This window comes from Chrysemys picta, chromosome 5 (assembly GCF_011386835.1).
Source record: "Chrysemys picta bellii isolate R12L10 chromosome 5, ASM1138683v2, whole genome shotgun sequence".
Lineage (NCBI taxonomy): Eukaryota > Metazoa > Chordata > Testudines > Emydidae > Chrysemys > Chrysemys picta.
Window position 1 is genome coordinate 56,342,003 of NC_088795.1, and position 19,655 is coordinate 56,361,657.

At 41.3% G+C, this 19,655-nt stretch overlaps 1 protein-coding gene across 3 annotated transcripts in view; it reads left to right on the forward strand.

The window, feature by feature from the left end:
* The window catches only part of SMAD1 (SMAD family member 1), a 71,563-nt gene extending 55,163 nt beyond the window's left edge, over positions 1-16,400 (forward strand). For 2 of the 3 annotated variants that reach the window (XM_005284288.5, XM_008166110.4), the window contains exons 4-7: positions 374-490; positions 4,773-4,994; positions 10,732-10,988; positions 15,003-16,400. In XM_005284288.5, the coding sequence (XP_005284345.1) occupies positions 374-490; positions 4,773-4,994; positions 10,732-10,988; positions 15,003-15,146 (740 nt within the window). In that variant the 3' untranslated portion in view covers positions 15,147-16,400. The remainder of the gene's footprint in view (positions 1-373; positions 491-4,772; positions 4,995-10,731; positions 10,989-15,002) is intronic. The other variant, XM_065597776.1, reaches the window with a different exon arrangement.
* Positions 16,401-19,655: the final 3,255 nt, after the last annotated feature.

Genomic DNA, 19,655 nt, shown 5'->3' on the forward strand with positions numbered 1-19,655 from the left:
TGTGCCTCTGTTCTGTTCATGTTCTGTATGACTGTAGGGCTGAGAGTGCTGAGCATGGAGACATTTAATGTATATACAGTGCTTTGAACTTGTGAAGCACTGTTGACAGAAATGCAGCCAAGCTTTCACTTGTGGGTTGATAGTTATAGCTACAATAAAAATTACTTTTATTCTTTCATACACAGTAATCCTCTGCTTCCCTGAATCAAGGTCCATGATCGCTTTCTGAGATATTCTGATGAGTGGGTGGAAGTTATGGCTGAGTCAGGCTGAAAGTATTTCCAAGTTAACGCTGAACTGTTTATGTGGGTGTATATATATGTACATTTTAAAGAGAGGGAAGGAATTGTATCTCTGCCTTTTCTATATTTAGCTGATACTCCCCCTCCTGCTTACCTGCCTCCGGAAGATCAGATGACACAGGATGGCTCACAGCCAATGGACACCAACATGATGGCACCCTCAATTCCCCCAGAAATAAACAGAGGAGGTAAAATGCTTCTATATGCGGTTTTTTTCTGCTTGGTTTCTAAAGTGCAGAGTCTCATAATTTTTTAAGCTGAATATTGATCTAGATTCATATTATTTAATGGAAATATGTAACTATAGACAATAAGAAAAACTAAAGGGAATATGGATTCCTTTCCCTCCTCTCCCAGCTGGAGTGAAATTATACTCTCTTATGAGCCTCTAGGTCTAAAAAAGTCTAAGTGACCATACATGACTAAATTAAGGCATCACCATGTTTTACGTTTTAAATGTTGACTTCCAACCAGAAGAATCCAAAAGCATTATTACAAACTCTCATTTGTAACAGTCACTGAAGTTAAACAGTTCTTATGGTAAAGTATAGTAATTGTGTGTAATGGCACACAGCACACCTGTTAACAGGCAGTGAAAGGTATCTATTATGATTATAGTGACTTAATGAGACAGTGCCTGATGTTGTACAGTTGATATCCAGTTGGTGGGTGGGTGAATTTAGAGCAGGGAATATAGTTGCCTAAATTGAGATTTGGTCAGGACACTGGCACTAACATCTTTACACTTGTGAAAAGTCCTATGAATGTTTTAATACAAAGGGTCAGGATCTCCGTATGCTTCGTCTTCTGAAACACAGTACGTCCAACCAAAGTGCCTCTTAAACACCATTATATTGCACTGGCTTAGCTCTGATTTCTAGAGAAGAGCATGACACTGAATTGCCAACACTGCTTCTTGCAGCACTCTGGGTTTTTTTCTGGGAGCTTTGGGGGGAGGAATGTTTCCTTTCCCATGTAAGTAGTGACCTGGTATGACCCTGCTTAGCTTGTGAGATTGTAGTATAAGGTGGTATTGCTGCAGGAAAAATGTGTTAAATTCTTTTCATTTTGTTTTACGTCCTATGGCACAGGCAACTTTCTATACATGGCTTTTTAAACACATTGCAAATATAACTGCTGAGTAAAGGATTTAGTGCATTCAACACATGGTGAGAAATAGCCCCCTCTGAGAACACTTAGGCTCGCACAGCCATGCATCCAGCCAGGGGAGAGAGTAGCAAGTTGAACACTGTGCCAGAATGATTATAAAGATTACAAGCATATGAACAATTTAGCTATTGTTTAATTTCATACAAGTTTTGTTGTTAAGCTTAAAATGTCTGGGCTCACAAATATATCTGCTCTTTTAATATAATTTATATCGGTTCTGTATTCACTTATTTTCCTTCTTCAGAGTGAGCTTGCATTTGATAAGCACCATCTTTGGCATTTTCAGTTATTTTGCTGATCTATACACTATTGTGTACTGTCTTTTGTAGCTGATGAAGGCCCAAAGTACATTTATCAGTGTTTATACCTAACTCTGCAGACTTCTGCACATTTTTTTTCTTGTAAATACACTATATCTATGCTGTGGAATTTTTGCATCACATGTGAGACCCTTAACAACCAAAGGAAATGGCTTGCATTTTTCTTTTCATTCTTAAAAGAAAAGATTTCTACTTGGTCTATTTTTTTTAAATCCTTTTTTTCCTGCTAGTAAGTTTAATAGTCTCTTTTAATTCACTGTTTCTTTAGTGGCAAGGGAAAAAGACAAATTTATTTCTTTGCTTATATCTGTCTGCTCATTCTTTGAGTTCCTGTCTGTTTGTGGTGCCTATCCAGTGTCTAACTGCCCTCCTAAAAGGTCTGCTGTAGTTATATAAAAACAGTTGTTTCAATAAACTTTTATGTTAAATGTTTTAGTTGCAAATGTTTAGAAGCATGTTCTTTATGGAGATTTGTTAGTCTTAAGAGATTTGACTTAACAAGCTGCATCCTGTCACTGAAGCTGGGTAATTTCCATTGTTGGCCCATGCTGGGAATGGAGAGACAAAACGCACCTGCTCTGCATGACTTAAAGCAAACGTAAGGAAGTTAGTATGAAATCTGTGTGAGAGAGATATGATTCATTCTGTAAGAATGGCCAGCTGGCAAGATTTCTTCCTGAGTTTGAGAACTGGGGCAAAGCGGTAGCTTTGGTAGTTACTGGCAACTTAATTTGAAAGCAAAGTGTAGTAACCCCTTACTAGTAATTAAAGGCTGTTTTTACAATGACTTGAAAAGGCTTAACAGTACTGTGGCTTTACAGAACTTAAACCCCTTTTCATGAGCATTTCCCAGCATATTCTTGGTCAGCAGTGGACTTCACACTAGAAAAAACCCTGCACCAAGATTTTGCTCTCGCACAGTTTTCATCGCTTGACGTTGCATAGGCTACATGCTTTCCTACTATTTGTCGGCCTGATAATCACATTTTATATTTTTAAAATTCTGCTCATGTCCTTTTTTTATCAGAAAAAAGTGTATGAAAATCATTTTTCTAAGCAAAAGGAAAATATAGAATGTTGGTCTTAAAGTTAATGTTGGCATCGGGAATGCGCTGAAAGGAGAAACAAATTGCTGCAACGTCATTGTCATTTTAGCACTTCAGCTTGCATTTAGGGCTGTGATCTGCAGAGCTGCTATCTCAGATTCCTAAACTGTGTGTACTAAGCCCAGAAATAGTCGTCGTCTTCACTTTAAAACCCTCACACACAGAACAGCCACATCCCATCTCTTATTCAACCTCCTTTATTTGGAGGTGATTTTAATAATTTGTAGCTATATTGGGCATTCCTTTTCCATTAAGTGGAAACCTCCAAAGAAGCACATACTGTTGTTGGACACCCTGTTTGAAACTCCTTTGTCAAAGAAAATGTCCTTCATGCAAAGCGGGAAATCCCAAAGCAAAAATTAAAAAAATTACCTTTAAAACATCCATGTATTTTTAGAGCTTGGCAGGCAGGCGCAAACAGAAGATTGGATGCTTCAGGATACACATTTTCTCTCAAACTGTTGCAGAGTTTGCTAGCTGAATAAGGAATTGTTTGTTATGGAAGAACAATTGTTGCCATTATCAGAATATTGGAAAAACAAGTTTTGAGGGATCCTGATGTTACCTGACTAATGACCGTTTGGTATCTCATGAAATCTTAAAACATTCTTATTTGTTAGTATTTAAAGGTTTGTTCAATATTGATGCATAAACCTTTATTCCATGGCATTTTGCTGAACTTCATTCCCTTTTTTTGTAGCTCAAAATACTATATTCTGGTTCCTGTGTATAATGTAATTTCATAGCCTTGTAAATTCCCCTGATTCCATATTTTTAAATTGTTGCATAATTGTGTTCCCAAGTCTAAGCTTTCATTTGTGTTTTTTTTCTTTTTAGAAAAGCCTCCTAGCCCTTCTGATTGTGGGGAAAAAATCTTCAGAATCTAAACTGAAGCAGTACTGTCTGCTTGAGTTTGCAAAGAGTATGAATCAAATGCTCTGAGATGTGAAATTTGCTTATGCATCTCATTAGGGTGTTAACACTGAAATCTAGTGACTACCTGTACCTTGACTATTTCATTGCTGATCACTTTAATAGAACCATCAACTGTAATGTGCGAAGATCCACTGCCACTGTTGGATGTAGTGGCTGATACTGGGGAAGGTCACTGTGAACCAATCCCGTGGCCTGTAGGGCAGAGAAATGAAGAATTCAAACATCCTCTTCCCAAATTTTAAAGTAATTTCTGCACCTGTCCAGTAGGTGAATGGGGAAAAGAGGTGCATCGCCTTCCCAGATGCAAAAGATTAATCTGCCACCTGGATACCAAAAACCCAAGCCATGTCTCACTCGTGTCTGTGTGGCCAAAATCCCAGCTGTCTCCTAGGCAGTTGTGAAAACCTCCGGCTGTTCTCTGACAATTTCTGCTATGTGATTTCTCATTGTTAATACAGAATTTTGTAACATGTAGAATATTTTTTAAATTTGGTAGCTCTGTAAAATAAACTGAGGGAGTACTTCACTGATTTGTCAACACTCAGGGTAGTGCTGATCTAGGTCATATGTTGCAAAGAACGCAGGAGTGCTTGATAGGTGTGGTTGTTGAGCCCACAACATGTTCTCTTACTTAAGTACGTGTTGCCAGCTCTGATATTTTTTTCCTGTGTCTGAAGTCTTGCAAGTAATTTTATCTTAACTGTATTTGTACAAATTCTTTCTTTGGCTCTGAAAAGTGGGTTTTTTTCTTTTCTTTTCTTTTTTTTAATAATTAAATGATAGATGAACTCCATAGAAGACTGCACTTAATTAGCAGTTATTTATCCAGAATTTCTCTGTGATCTTAAGCCAAGGTCTACAGGTTGCAGAACTTTAAAGTTCAGACACATATTAGTTGCAGTGCCATTGATTGTAACCTTTTCTTTGTTTCTTTGCAGATGTTCAGGCAGTTGCTTATGAAGAGCCAAAACACTGGTGTTCTATTGTCTACTATGAGCTGAACAATCGTGTTGGGGAGGCATTTCATGCCTCCTCCACCAGCGTGTTGGTAGATGGTTTTACTGATCCTTCAAACAACAAGAACAGATTTTGCCTTGGGCTGCTCTCTAATGTTAATCGGAATTCCACCATTGAGAACACCAGGCGGCATATTGGCAAAGGTGCATTTAGTTTTTCTCTTGTTTGTTTTGCTTTCTAGCTAAATGCAGCAATCTGGGCTTCTTGCCTCAAGGACAGACCATTAGAACATGACTTCATAATGTATATGATAAACACTGGCAAATATATCATTTCTTTGCCAAGTCCTATATGCTTGTAAGTTCTCACCTGTTGTATAATTGCAGGAAGCTTTCTATCTTCTAATCAGTTTTTTTTATTGTCTGCAGACTCTCATCGATTTTAATTTTAATTAGCACAACAATTTAAGGCAGTTTCTTTCTCTCACACAGACCGGCTACTGATGATTCTGGAAATCTGAACTATATAACTGCAGCTAGCTCTCTGAACAAAATAATTTTTTTTTTTCTGGATTAAAGATAGCTAAATTGTCTGGGCCTTAAACTCCCTTAAAGGAGTATAGGCCTGCTAAAGTAATATTCCAAATACAGTTTAAAGGAGGGATTTTCAGAAGTCCAAAGGACAGTTCATGGTATTCCTGTCTGTGTCTTTGACAGTCTTCTCTCAAAAAAATTGATTGTTTTTAATTTAGCTTCATAATAGTCCATTTTGAGAGGAATGTTGTCATGTAAATTAAATCCAAATTGACTTATTTTAATTTTTGTGGTAGCAAATGTGTTTGTTTATATTAGCAAGTTTACATTAGCAAAAAGCAAGTTTACATTATTGTTTGTATTACAATACCACTGCACCTAGCAGTGGTATTGTAATACAAACAATAATGTAAACTTGCTTTTAAAACAATTTAATTGGAGGAGCGGTGAGGTGAGGTGGTAGGGGTTTGATTTGCCCAAACCATAGGTGTATATTTTGAGCACCAATTGGTGCGGTATCTAGATGCTGAAAAAATTGTATTAGAACAAAATGGACAGTCAGACCTTTTCAAAACCTCAAGATAATAAAAAGCCATGTAGCGTGAAAAATAAAAGAAAGTACTTTGTGCATTTTTAGGCAGGGAAAAAATTCTATTGACCTTTTTTTCAGAAAGGGGTCCTTGGAATAAAAATGTATTTCAGGGAAAGGGCTATATTGCCTTTTAAATTGATGTACTATGAAATGGGTTTAGAGGGAAAGTTGTCTTTGAATGTCTCCCTACTCATTTTTTTTAAACTCGGAGATCAGTTTCTTACAGTGATGTTGTTCTGGACCTCACAGGAAACTGTTTTGAAACTGAGCTGGTGCTGCAGGGAGTTTAGTTTTCATACAGTTTTATTTTGAAAAGCATCCTTGTTCCATGTTAGTACCTGTGCTGCTCTCAGGTTCATACTCAGAGGTTCTGCCACTAAGTCTCGTTCTTTCTCTTTTTTTCCCCCACCCTGGAAAGTATCTATGTACTTTTATAGTTTTAAATAGAAAGTGAACAAAGTAAACTTTTAAAAGCAGCCTTGTTGCAAGCAAAGTTCTACTGAAACATTAACTGTACAGATAGCAGAGATACAATAACATTAACTGGGCCAGATACCAATGCAGGATGGAAAATGCAAGAAAGCTATAAAATAAGTATCTATATATAATGAATGATGGCAGGAATTCCGTGCTTAAAATAAAGCTAATTTTGATTTCATATTTAATGGCATCCTTCAAAAGTTGGAAGTCAAATCCTAGTGAGGATAATAAGAAGGTGCACAAACTCTGGCAGGTTAAGTGTGTAAGTATAATAAGGCAGGCCAGGAAAGAACTTGTTAAAGAGACAAAAACTAACAGTAAGATATTTACATCAGAAACAGGAAGTCTGCTGAACAGGTGCCACTAAACTCAGGTGTTAAAGGAGCATGCACAGAAGCTAAGTGAATTCTTTGCATCGGTCTTCACTACACAGGATGTGGGCATAGGTGGCAAGTTCTATGGGTCCGTGGTGCCTGGGCACCAGGAATATTCCTGGCCTGGGGCCTGGCTCCAGCACTGTTTGAGGCCGGGTTTCTCTCTCGGCCCTGTTTTCCACCCCCGGGTGCTTCTCTTCCCCTCTTCTCCCCCCCCCCGGTGCCTCCCCGGGTGATTTAAAATGGCCCAGGGCCCCCACCCACCACTGGCAGCGCAGCAAACCTGGGCGGCTTCCTGCCTGCTTGCTCCATGTGGCTGGCAGCCCCTGGGCGGGGTGGGTTGGGTTTGTGTCCATACCTGCTGCTCCCGCCCCAAGCGCCCCTGCGGCCAATAGGAAGCTGTCTGGACAGTGCCTGGGGGTATCAGCATGCGGAGGCCACCTGGCCCACCCCGCCTGGGAGCCCCAGATAAGCGCTGCACCACCCACACCCCCTCCCAGAGCCTGCACCCCACCCCTCTCTCTCTCTCACACACACACACACACACACACACACACACACACACACACACACACACACACACACACACACACACACACTTCTGCCCCCAAATTCCCTCACAGAGCCTGCACCCCCTCCCGTCCCAAGTTCCCTCCCAGAGCCTGCACACCCAACCCATGCACTGCACCCCTCAATCCCTCCTCCTGCACCCCTACCCCCTGCATCCCAGACCCCCTTCCCCACCCCCTTCCCAGAGCCCAACCTCACCCCTTCTGCACCCAAACTTCCTCCCAGTCCCTTGTCCCAGCCCAGGGCTTTGCACCCCAGTCCCTTGTCCCAGCCCAGGGCCTGCACCCCAGACCTCCACCCAAACTCCCTCCCAGCGCCTTAGGCAGGTGCGGGGGGCAGAGGGCTCTGGGCACCACCAAAATTTCTACAAACCTGTTGCCCCTGGATGTGGGTGAGAGATCCACATCAGAGTTATCTTTTTTGGGTGACGCATCTGAAGTACTGTCCCTCATCGATATCTGTAGAAGATGTTTTAGAACAAACTGATAAATTGAACAGTAATAAATCACCAGGATCAGATGGTGTTCACCCAGAGTTCTGAAGGAACTCAAATGAAATTGCAGAACTACTAACTGCAGCATGAAACCTTTTGCTGGAAATAAGCCTCTGTACCTGATGACTGGAAGGTAGCGAGTGTAGCACCTGTTTTTAAAAAGGGCTCCAGAGGTGATTCTGGCAGTTGCAGGCTGGTAAACCTAACTTCAGTACTGTGCAAATTGGTAGACACTATAGTAAATAACTATCAGACACAGAGATAAACATGATTTGTTGGGAAGAGTCAACGTGGCTTTTGTAAGTCACACCTCCCCAGTCTACTAGAATTCTTTGAGTGTGTCAACAAGCATGTGGGAAAGGTGATCAAGTTGATATATGGTACGTGGATTTCAGAAAGCCTTCAGAAAGGTCTCTCACCAAAGGCTCCTAAGAAAACTAAGTAGCTATGGCCTAACAGGAAAGGGCCTCTTGTACTGGTTAAAAGATGGGGAAACAAAGAGTAGGAATAAATGGTCAGTTTTACAAATGAAAAGAGGTAAACAGCAAGGTCCCCCAAGGATCTGTACTGGAACCTGCGCTGTTCAGCATATTCATTAGTGACCTGGAAAAGGGAGAGAACAGTGATGCAACAAAGTTTGTAAATGATGAAAAATTATTCAAGGTAGTTAAATCCAAAGCTGACTGTGAAGAGTTGCAAAGGGCTATCACAATACTGGGTAACTGGACAACACAATAGCACATGAAATTCTAGATTAAGTGCCAAGTAATGCATGCTGGGGGAAAATCTCAACTACACATATAATTATTTGGTTCTAAATTAGCTGTTGCCACTCAAAGAAAGCTTGGGGCTTGTCTATACTTACCGCGCTGGTTCGGCGGCAGGCAATCGAACTTCTGGGTTCGATTTATCGCGTCTAGTCTGGACGCGATAAATCGAACTCAGAAGTGCTCCCCGTCGACTCCGGTAATCCTGCTCGCCGCGAGGAGTACGCGGAGTCGACGGGGGAGCCTGCCTGCCGGGTCTGGACGGCGGTAAGTTCGAACTAAGGTACGTCGACTTCAGCTACGTTATTCACGTAGCTGAAGTTGCGTACCTTAGTTCGATTTGGGGGTTTAGTGTAGACTAAGCCTTGGAGTTACCGTGGATAATTCTCTGAAAATTTCAGCTCACTGTGCAGCAGCAGTCAAAAAGGCTAATGGAATGTTAGGAGCTATTAGGAAGGGATAGAAAATAAGACAGAAAATATAATTCCACTGTATAAATCCCTAGGGCGCCCATACCTTGAATATTGTGTCTAATTATGGTCCCCCATCTCAAAAAGGATATAGTGGAACTGGAAAGATTCAGAAAAGGGCAACTAAGATGATGGGAGTATGGAATGGCTTCCCTATGAGGAGGAACTAAAAAGATTAGGGCTATTCAGTTTAGAAGAGATACGACTACGGGAGGGTATGATAGAGCTCTATAAAAACATGAATGGTGTGGAAAAAGTGAATAGAGACGCATTTACCCTTTTCCCACAATGCAAAAACCAGGGTCACCCAATGAAATTAATAGGGAGCAGATTTTAATATAAACTAGATGAAGTACTTTTTCACACAGCACACAATTAACCTGTGGAACTCATTGCCATGGGATGTTGTAATGGCAAAAGTATAGCTGGGCTCAAAAAAGAGTTAAATAAGTTCACTGAGGATAGGTCTGTTGATGACTGTTAGCCAAGATGATCAAGGATGCAACCCCAGGTTCAGGGTGACCCTGAACCTCTGATTGCCAGAAGCCAGGAGGGGGGAAAATAGGGATGGATCACTCCAACTGCCCTGTTTAAGATCGTTCCCCTGAAGCTTTGTGTTAGCCACTGTTGGAGACAGGATGCTGGGTGAGATGGACCATTGGTCTGACCCAGTATGGCCATTCTTTTGTTTTCATGTTCTTGTATAGAAATGCCATTTAAATCTCACCATTTGTAAGAAGAACATATTGACAGCTTGAAGACATGGCCACAGATTGTTTTGTTGTTAAGATGATATGGGAGTTACGTCATCAGCAAAATTTTACGTGGCCCATACTATTAAATGCCATCAAGATTTTCTTTCTCGGAATTTCATTTACTTTAATATCTTATGTGCGTTTTTTCTGGTTTTGCTATTTCAAATTGATTATTCCAACAGTGGAAAACTTGAGCCCCACAGTTCGTAAAGTTTAAAAGCCTGTATGTGGGGCTCAGGAGGAGAGATCTCTAGAGATTCCACACCCTCCACCAGTATCCCATAGGGATTTGTTGTCCCCTATAGAAAAGGCTGAAGGTATGGCCTCAGATCTTGAGGGGTCCATGAGAAGCCATAGGATTCACATGGCCTTAAGCTGTTCCTCTGGACAATGCACTGTGCTCTGGCTCCCTGGAAGTGCACCTCTGTTGAAGCTATCCTAACAGAAACTCATCCTAGCTAGTAATGCTGGGGGAGAATCCATCTTGGAGCTGTATTACTGTTTTCCGAGGATTCTTTGCCTGTTCTCCCTACCCTGGGCCCAGTCAATGTTCTGTCCCCCTTCGTTCCCCGAGTATGAACCCATGGGATGTGTGCAGATGTTCTGGCCCTGTAAATCTGTCATCTTGCACTGTTACAGTAATTTTCTTCTGTGTGGTTTACAAGAAGTGAAACTTTAATGAACAGGTTTCAGAACTTCAATGAACAGTTGATTTGAAAAACAAACTTTGGTGGAATCTGGAGGTACAGGTACAACAAAGCTTTAAGAGAGTCCTACTAGTGAGTGAAATATAATGTTTCTCTTTAGGCTGGAGAAGCACAAAAACATCTCCACAAAGATGTGTGCCAGATTGTACATGTGAGATGAATTAATTTGACCTGTCCATAACATATTTTTTCCTTTTAGGAGTTCACCTCTATTATGTTGGGGGAGAAGTGTATGCTGAATGCCTTAGTGACAGCAGTATTTTTGTTCAAAGTCGAAACTGCAACTATCACCATGGGTTCCATCCAACCACAGTTTGTAAAATTCCCAGTGGCTGCAGTTTGAAAATTTTCAACAACCAAGAGTTTGCTCAGCTTCTGGCTCAATCAGTGAACCATGGCTTTGAAACAGTGTATGAGCTTACTAAGATGTGCACTATCCGTATGAGTTTTGTAAAGGTAGGTAAGAGTTCAGTTGGGCTTGTGTTTTGTAAGCAAAATAATATTCCCTTTTGAATTACGTTAAATAATCCTGGTGAAAACAGTTCCATTTCATGCCTTGTATGGGAGAAGTTCCCCTATCAACAATTACATTGATTGTAAATGTGTGTTATATTTTATTAACACTTTTTCTATAAAACAAAAGCTGTATGCATGTCCTTAAATATACAAAGCTATCCCCTTGGACAAACATCATTTTGTTGGTGTACAGAATTTTAAAATCAAAGGTATATCCTGTAGGTTCTCAGTTTCAGATTTCTCCCCATTAAGTTTTTTTTAGGTTTGATAATGGTGCAGTTAAGTAGTTTCCATCATGCCTAGCAACTATTCTTATTGCCTCAATAGAATGTTACAGTAGAACAGGGGTGGGCAAACTTTTTTTGGTTCGAGAGCCACATCTGGGTGGGGAAATTACATGCAAGGCCACGAATGTAGGGCTGGGGCAGGGGGTTAGGGTGTGTGGGGGGGAGGGCTCAGGGCAGGGGGTTGGGGCATGGGGAGTGTGGGGGGGGGGCTCAGGGCAGGGGGTTGGGGCATGGGGAGTGCAGGAGGGGGCTCAGGGCAGGGGGGTTGGGTGCAGGAGGGTGTGGCGGGGGCTCATGGCAGAGGGTTGGGGTGCGGGCTCCGGCCCGGCACCAGTTACCTTGAGCGGCTCCGGGGTGGTAGTGGCGCGCAGCAGGGCTAAGACAGGCTCCCTGCCTTCCCTGGCCCCGCTTCCCGGAAGCGGCCAGCACCATGTCCTTGTGGCCCGTAGGGGGTAGGGCAGAGGGCTCCACATGCTGCTACTTGCCTGCGGGTACCTCCCCCGAAGCTCCCATTGGCCTCGGTTCCCAGTTCCTAGCCAATTGGGGCTCCTCCCTACCCCCCAGGGGCCGCAGGGACATGGTGCCGACAGCTTCCGGGAGCGGCGCGGGGCCAGGGCAGGCAAGGAGCCTGCCTTAGCCCTGCGGTGCCATGGGGTGGCAATCCTGCAGGCTGTAGTTTGCCCACCCCTGCATTAAAATCATAGAAATGTAGAGGTGAGAAGGGACCTTGAGAGGTCATCGACTTCAGCCCCCTGCACTGAGGCAGGACCAACTAAACCTAGACATCCATGACAGGTTCTTAATAAACAGGTTCTTCTGACTTCTTCTTAAAATCTCCAAGGATGGGGATTCCACAGCTTCCCTTGGAAGACTATTCCAGTGCTTAACTATCTTTTACGGTTAGAACATTTTTCCTAATGTCGAACCTAAATCTCCTTTACAGCAGATTAAGCCCCTTATTATTTGTCCTACTGTCAGTGGACATGTAGAACAATTGATCAGTCATCTAACAGCCTTTAACATATTTGAAAACTGTCATCTGGTCCCCCTCAGTCTTCTTTACACAACACTAACATGCACAGGTTTTTTTTAACCTTTCCTATTGGTCAGGTTTTCTGAATTTTTAGCATTTTTGTGGCTTTCCTCTCCATTTACCCAGTGTTTAGTCCACTTCTCCAAGAGTGTTAGATTGAATATTTGTGTTTTGCAAGCATGGAGACTCCTTCCGTCTCTTTACTGTATATCTAGAAAAGTTAATGCAATAATCTTTGTTGTTTACCACAGCTGATTTATGAACAGAGTTGATGCATAGTGGCTCAAGTTAAAGTTTGGTAATTAACAAGCAACTTTTCCAGGCTTTGTCTTTTCCATGCCCTTCAAATAACCACATTGTATTCCATAACAATCTTCTAGTGTCCGAAGGATTAAATCGTGAAGTTAAGCTGCCTTAGTAGTGGGCATTTCTTGGACATACCAGCTGGGACTATCATGTAGGTGATTGGAAGATAGGTAGCATTGTTCCCTGAGGTCTGTCTGGTGATTAGAAATTCTATAAACATAGTGCATACTGTTCTGTTCTCAGGGTACATGTAAGGATTGTAGCAATGATGTGAGGGACAGAAATGTGGATTGGGATAAAAGGGTCAGTCAAATATTTCAAGACTGCCAAATTAATTGCACAGTATCCTAAAGTGGTACCTTAAAGGGATGAGGTGACTTCTTTGGGCATATGCCTTACGGGTTAATCTGAGGTTAATACATAGTGTGGTGTGGGTTTTTTACTTTTGTGATTCCTGTGGTCCATCTACTGCCTCCCAGCACATCCCAAAAAAGATAATTTACTTTATCAAACTACACAATGAACTTTTAGATTTCTTTCCAGATAATTAGTAAATCTTATAACTGACTTAGTTTTAGCTAAAAGAAAACCCATCAGTGCTCGCCTTGTTAACTTGGGCTGATATTTCCTATCTAGGATATAACCAATGCCACCGTTCTCCCCAAAATTGTCCAGTTTATTAACAACTTTTTATTGTGCACACTACTTTCTTCCATTGGCTGTTTTTATAGCTACAAGAGTGTCCTAGATGTTTTGGGAAGCTTTATCTGTTTGTCCTCCCATCCTGTAAAGAAACCTTGGCCCTAGCTGCATGGAGTCAAGTTCCCACCTTAATGTTGATCCATGACCCCTTGTTTTTATGCCTATTAATCTGTTTGGCAGTGTATCTTCCCATCTCACTCTCTTTTTAGTCTTAGTACATGAGGTTTCTTCAGGCTTTTTCTAGAGGCCTTATGGGATTCCCAATAGCCTTTATCTTCAATCCTTTTACCTGTACCTTTCCAGAAGTGCAAAAATACACAAACATGGTAGCCTCAATTCTGTTTGTATTTAATTGTTTTTAATCGGTTAATATATTTCCCTCTCCTCTAAGAGAATACTGTGTCCTGCCTCCTTCCATGTCCTCTGGAAAAGGAGAGACTTGGGGGGAATCTCCAGTAGGACTAGGACTATCATGGGCAACACAAAAGCCATGGGTTTGGGAGACAAAGAGCTTCCTTGCATTTTAATGTTAGTTCTGCAAAATGCATTGTTATATGAATCTGCTATAGGACTCCCCTTTAGTCAGTATAAACAGATATGAAAATGAATGTCACCTTGTGAAAAATTCAAAAGCAACATCTGCTTTGGGAGTCATAATGGGACACATGGAGCCTTTCTTCTTCTAGGTCACTATTTCCTATTCAGCCCAGGTCAGTATTGAGTGAAAGCTGAAGAAGACATTCACTGGCTGATGGACCTGAGCTTGTGGGCTTAATCCAGTTCCTAGTGCACAGATGTCCATTATTTAAATAAATAAAAAAAAATCCAGCCTGAGACTTTGCACTGATTACACCCTGGTGGCAATCACACTAGAGAAGGCAAGGGCCAAAAAGGCTTGGGGGCTGAACTGTCTATTCACCCTGAGTTTGTTTGCCCTAGGAAAATAACCTCAGGTTGGTAACCTGGTCAACAAACCCCCAAGAGTCCCTAGCTCCTCCACAGGTGTTTGAAAACAGTTTGACTCAACATATACTAGAGGTCAAACTGTTTTTAACGCAATAGCATTCGAACAGTCTATTATGAAAGTAGTGCACACTTTTGCCATGGTATTAAAAATGGTTTGGCTCAGCATACTCTAATAGTCAGACTGTCTTAATGTGAGGCCAATGCTTTCTGCCATGGTCTTCAAAAATGTTCCGGTCCCCACTTGCACTAGTAGCTGAACTGTTTTCAGTACCAAGATCATTGGGGGGGAGGGGAGATTGTTCATAGGTCACTTCCCTAGGGTAGATGGAATCCAGAAGAGTGGTGTCTCGAGGGCAACATTGGGGCATACTGGCTGGGTGATATGGGGACGCATGCATTACCATTTCCTAATTGGAAGTGAGACTTCAGTTTTCAGGTATCTCAGTCTGTCACCTTAAATCTGCTTCAGATTCAGAGGGGAAAATGTGGTAACATAACTCATGCAAAAATGGCTCCTCTACAGTGGTAACCTCCACCTGTAAGGCTAGGTTACATCTGTTGTCTTTGTACTATATAAAATGAGATAGAAACATTTTCCACTTCCTTGACCTTGTAAAATAAGGTAAAAGTAATAACTTTTCTATGTGACTTTGTTTGTAGGGTTGGGGAGCCGAATATCATCGCCAAGATGTAACAAGCACTCCGTGCTGGATTGAGATACACCTGCATGGCCCCCTTCAGTGGCTGGATAAAGTTCTTACTCAGATGGGCTCACCTCATAATCCTATTTCCTCTGTGTCTTAAAGGGTCCCAAGCTTCTGCAGTTTGGAAACTATTGAGCCTTGCATGTACTTGAAGGATGTATGAGTCAGACACATGTATGAACTGGCAGCAGCTAAATAAGAGCCTTGATAATACTTGACCTCTGTGACCAACTTTTGGATTCAGGGAAAAAGCACGCAAAAAAAAAAAGCCTTTAACACACTGTTGGTGTCAAGAATTTCAGTTTACATTGTACCAGTCTCTTGTAAAATTGATACATGCAAATTGTTTAGCAGGACTTTGTGTAATAGTTAGGGATGACCAAGCTAATAATCTTTTAGACAGTGTTCCCAAGGGATCTTCCTTGGCACTCTGAGGTCACCTTTCTTTTATATGTTCAGCATTCATTGTTTGTGTTCTCTGGGGTTGATAGCCCTTATTGATGAAGTCTGCTTTCCACAGGCTTTCTACAAAATATTTTAAAACCATTTGTCTAGTAATAGTTTGCTGTTCCCTTGAAAGAAAGAGAGAAGGGGGGGTGGGAGGTTTAACAATGGTCATGTGTAATAATCTTTATGAAATTGTGTACTGACCATACTGCTGTAAGAATAATGTTAGGTATGCTCTTTGCTAAATGTATGTACAGTGTATTTGAAAGTTTAGAATTAATTAGCTTAGACTAGAGGATTTAGGAATATTTGAGTGGGGAAAAGGGGAGGGGGAAATGGCAATTGACATGCAGAATATACTGTAAACGTAGCTTGTTAGTTTAAAGAAATGAAATGGAGGTCTGAACTTTGCTGTGCATTTCATTTATTTTTTTATAGTGGCTTTATCTTGTTAACTGTGATTATTTTTGCCTCCTCCCTCCCCCCAAAAACAATTTATGTAGCTGGTTAATTCATATAGCTGAGAAGAAGGCAAAATTAATCATTCCTGCGGTCCTGAGACTGCAGCTCTGTATATTTCAAGACAAATTGTACAGTCTGTTCTTGAATTATTGAGCAGTTTTAGGCAGTTTACATAAAAGAAGTAGGCTTTTAATTGTGTAAAAGAATTTTGTTTTGCCAAACCTAGTAACTGTTAAATGTTTGGAGGATTTAAAAACCCTGTTTGGATCTATTTCAAACTTTTAAAAAAAAATTTTTTTTACTGGTTTATGTTTTGTTTTTTTCTTCTGCTAATCTTTTATATTCACTTACTCTGTAGTACTTTAAGTACTTTTATTCCAAAACTAGAGGGTCTTCTTTACTGGAAGTTTTAAATAAAACCATTGTTATTGCTTACTTTGATTAATGCTTTGTCTTGTCTACTTCTTGGCAGCTTTATAACAACCCAGACAAAAAGATTCTATTGGATAATACTGCATCAAATGGAAAAAAACGTTTTAATTTCTGATACAGCTTGGTAGCAATGCTAAGTCAGTACTGGTGATTAGTGATTTTTGTGGGGGAAATGGATTTCTTCATCAGGTGAGGATAGAATAGATTCAGTAGAACTAATGTGCCCTAATAACTTAATAGACTCTTTCATTGAATATATATATATATATTTTTAGTATGGAATATCTGCAGAAATTTTATATACCTCCAGTGAGGATGGATCAGAGATTTGGGACTAAACTGCCACTTTTCCACCCTTTACTGGAGACTTCTAACTGACTAACATCTTGGGAGCTCAGAGTCAGAAATTCCCCTAAGAATAGCACTGTTGCAAAATTGTATTGGTCTCAGGACCTGCCTATGTTAATGAAGGATTTAGGAGAAGGTATTGTTTGAACATTCTTGGGACTGACACAAAGGAAATGCATTTACTGGCTCTTTGTGTGAGGGCTAGATGATAGCATACGCTATCCACCTCTGGTTTCAAGCCATTTTTTCTGAGACTCATTGGAATTAAAGTGCACCCTCAGCAGCTTCTTAAGCCATTCTCTGGCACAGTGGACAGCATCTGTATTTTCTTTTTCCCTTGGTTGTGAAGTGGCTTTGCTTTTTCTTGTTTGTCCCCCAGTTGTCATTTCCCCCACACATGCTCTCACCCAAAGTCTTACAAGATGCTCAGGGCTGGGGAATCACTGGTGGCATCAGGCTGCCCCTGAATTGAGTGGGAATAGAGAAGAGAAACTTGGATCAGTGGGTTGCTGCCAGAGCCTGACATACATTTTACTGTTCTGCTCCCTACAGTGAGTCAGAAGAAGCAGTGGGAGGGGAAATAGCTTTCCAAGAGTTATATGCTGCTTTATCCACAGCAGTGGGAGCACTGGAAAGTGAAGAGCTGGATGGATCTGAGGTTATGCAGTCACCTCCTCTTGATTTCTTGTCTTTGATTCTATTCCTGCCTCCTTCCCCAGGTAGACGATTGCTTTGAACTGCAAAGCCTTGGTGGCAGGATTCTGGAAAAAATGTCTGAACTAGTGGTAAATCTCTCCAGGTGCAGGGGAGAAAGACACAAATCCTAGCAATCCTTATCAGTTGAAGAAAAATGTACTATTGATCAGGGAGAGGAGAGCAAATAAGATGTTAAACTGTAATTAACCCTGGGGTTAGAGAATAATATTGTCAACACTTGTATTCAGTCTCTCATCTTAATTCAAATGAGACAGCAAAGATCCAGAAAAGGGCACTGAAAAAATCTTTGGCAGCCTTTGTGGGAGAGAAGTTTTCATACTAGCAGAGACAAGGAAAACACACTGGTCTCCTTCAAAAACTAGGTAAGATCTGGTGTGTGGTGAGGGGTAATTACAGTTGGGGTAGGTAGCACCACCTATTAAGGTTACCAGACACTTCCCTTTTGTCAGTTGCTTATAACTTTGCCAAACTTGAACTCTTTGGACTTAAACTTTCCATTCCAGGTGTCTGCCTCGTGCTAAACCTTTTTGGAAAGTTTGTCATTTTTGAGAACAAGGCTATAGAAAAATGGTTTGTTTTGCCCATGATAGTCTTGTGAGCTTTTCTTTGACATACTCTACTGTCCCCATGCTTTGGATCAAGGACTCAGAATTTGGCAAGGGTGTGGCTTTTGTGTCCAGGATGTTCCTTTTTGCTGTCCCGGTGAAAATGTCCAAATATTGGCCTAGTTATAAGCCTTTGAAAAATCCACAATTTGCACATGTTCCATAGGAATTTCTTTTTCCTTTTAAAAGCAGCTGAAATTTCCAAAAATTCTGTCCTCACTGACCTTGCTCCATCCCCCTCACAGCTCCTGGTGCCAACCAGACGTTGTATGTGCCATCCCTACATAGCAACGAGGCATGCTCCAGCCCAGGGCTATGGGGCTCAGAAGGATTTTGCCTGAAATTGCTGCTCTGGGCCAGGGTGGGACTGGGCACCAGAATTGAGAGCAGGGAGCAGCCTCTCTCTCTCCTGTGCTTTCAGTTGCTCCACTCCCAGCTGGCAGTATGGAGGAGAAAGTGCCTGATACAAATGCGGAGGCAACAAAAAAACCCAAACTTGGATGGGGGAGGGAAAGGAGTAGGTGGTGAGGTTGGGACTATGGGAGAAAAACAATGACTGATAGTTGAAGCCAGGGAGGCTGACTGGTTGAGCAAGGAGAACTAGGAACCAGTGTGGGGAGGCAGGGGACGGCGGAGGGGAGACATTGAAATTGGGTGAGGAGCCTGGAGAAGGAGACTGGGACAGGGAGCACAGCAACCTTTAATTCTGGCATTTCCTAACTTGAATGCTTGACTTTGTAACCTTAATTCTCTTTTAATACATTTTTTGTGTGTAATATAGAAGAACAAAAAACAAATTGTGTAGCCTAGAGGAAGCCAGTTGGATATTTTCTTTCAGCCCTCTAAGAAAGCAGGCCCTAGGTGTAAACAATGCCTAATTTTTTGTTTTTACTAGACTTCCCCATATCGGAATGCTGCTATAATGAAGCTTTAACGTGTTATAAACCTAGAGCCTGATTCTTCACTTAGGTATGCCACTGTAACTTCATTGACTGAATAAAGTTACACTGGCATAAAACTGGTATAACAGGGTGGGGAAGAGTCAGGCCTGCAGTTGGATCTTGCTTGTGTAGATAAGACTGAGCTCTGTTGCAAAGGCTGGGGCACAATTACATGGAGCTTCATAAGAGTAAGACATTGTGTAGATGGGGCCTAAAAGGTAATTCAGTTAGAATGGATACAAAATACCATTTTGCCTTTTTCTTTTCCTTTTTGTAGCATGTAAAAGCCTGTAAGGTGGTGTGCTGGATTGGTAAAGATGGGTTTTCTACTTGTTCTTTACATTAGAAATTCATTTCCTGTCTAGCCTGGAATCCACTGATGACTAGAGAACTAGTGAAATGATGTGGTGATATCACAAGAGTGAGAGTGAAAGCTGAGCATTGGAGACTTGAATGCGTGTTTAGTAGATGGTTTGAAATTTTCTTTTTCGTTGTGAATGCTTAACTTTAGTAAATTACTGTTTAGAGGTTGTTGAATCAAGCCTTACTGGTTTAATAAAAGTTTGCAAACTAATGGTCTATATATTCTAAGATGTCCAGAGATCTTCCAGGTATTTTATTTTAGGGAGATCAGAATTTGACTTTCCTAATGTTTCA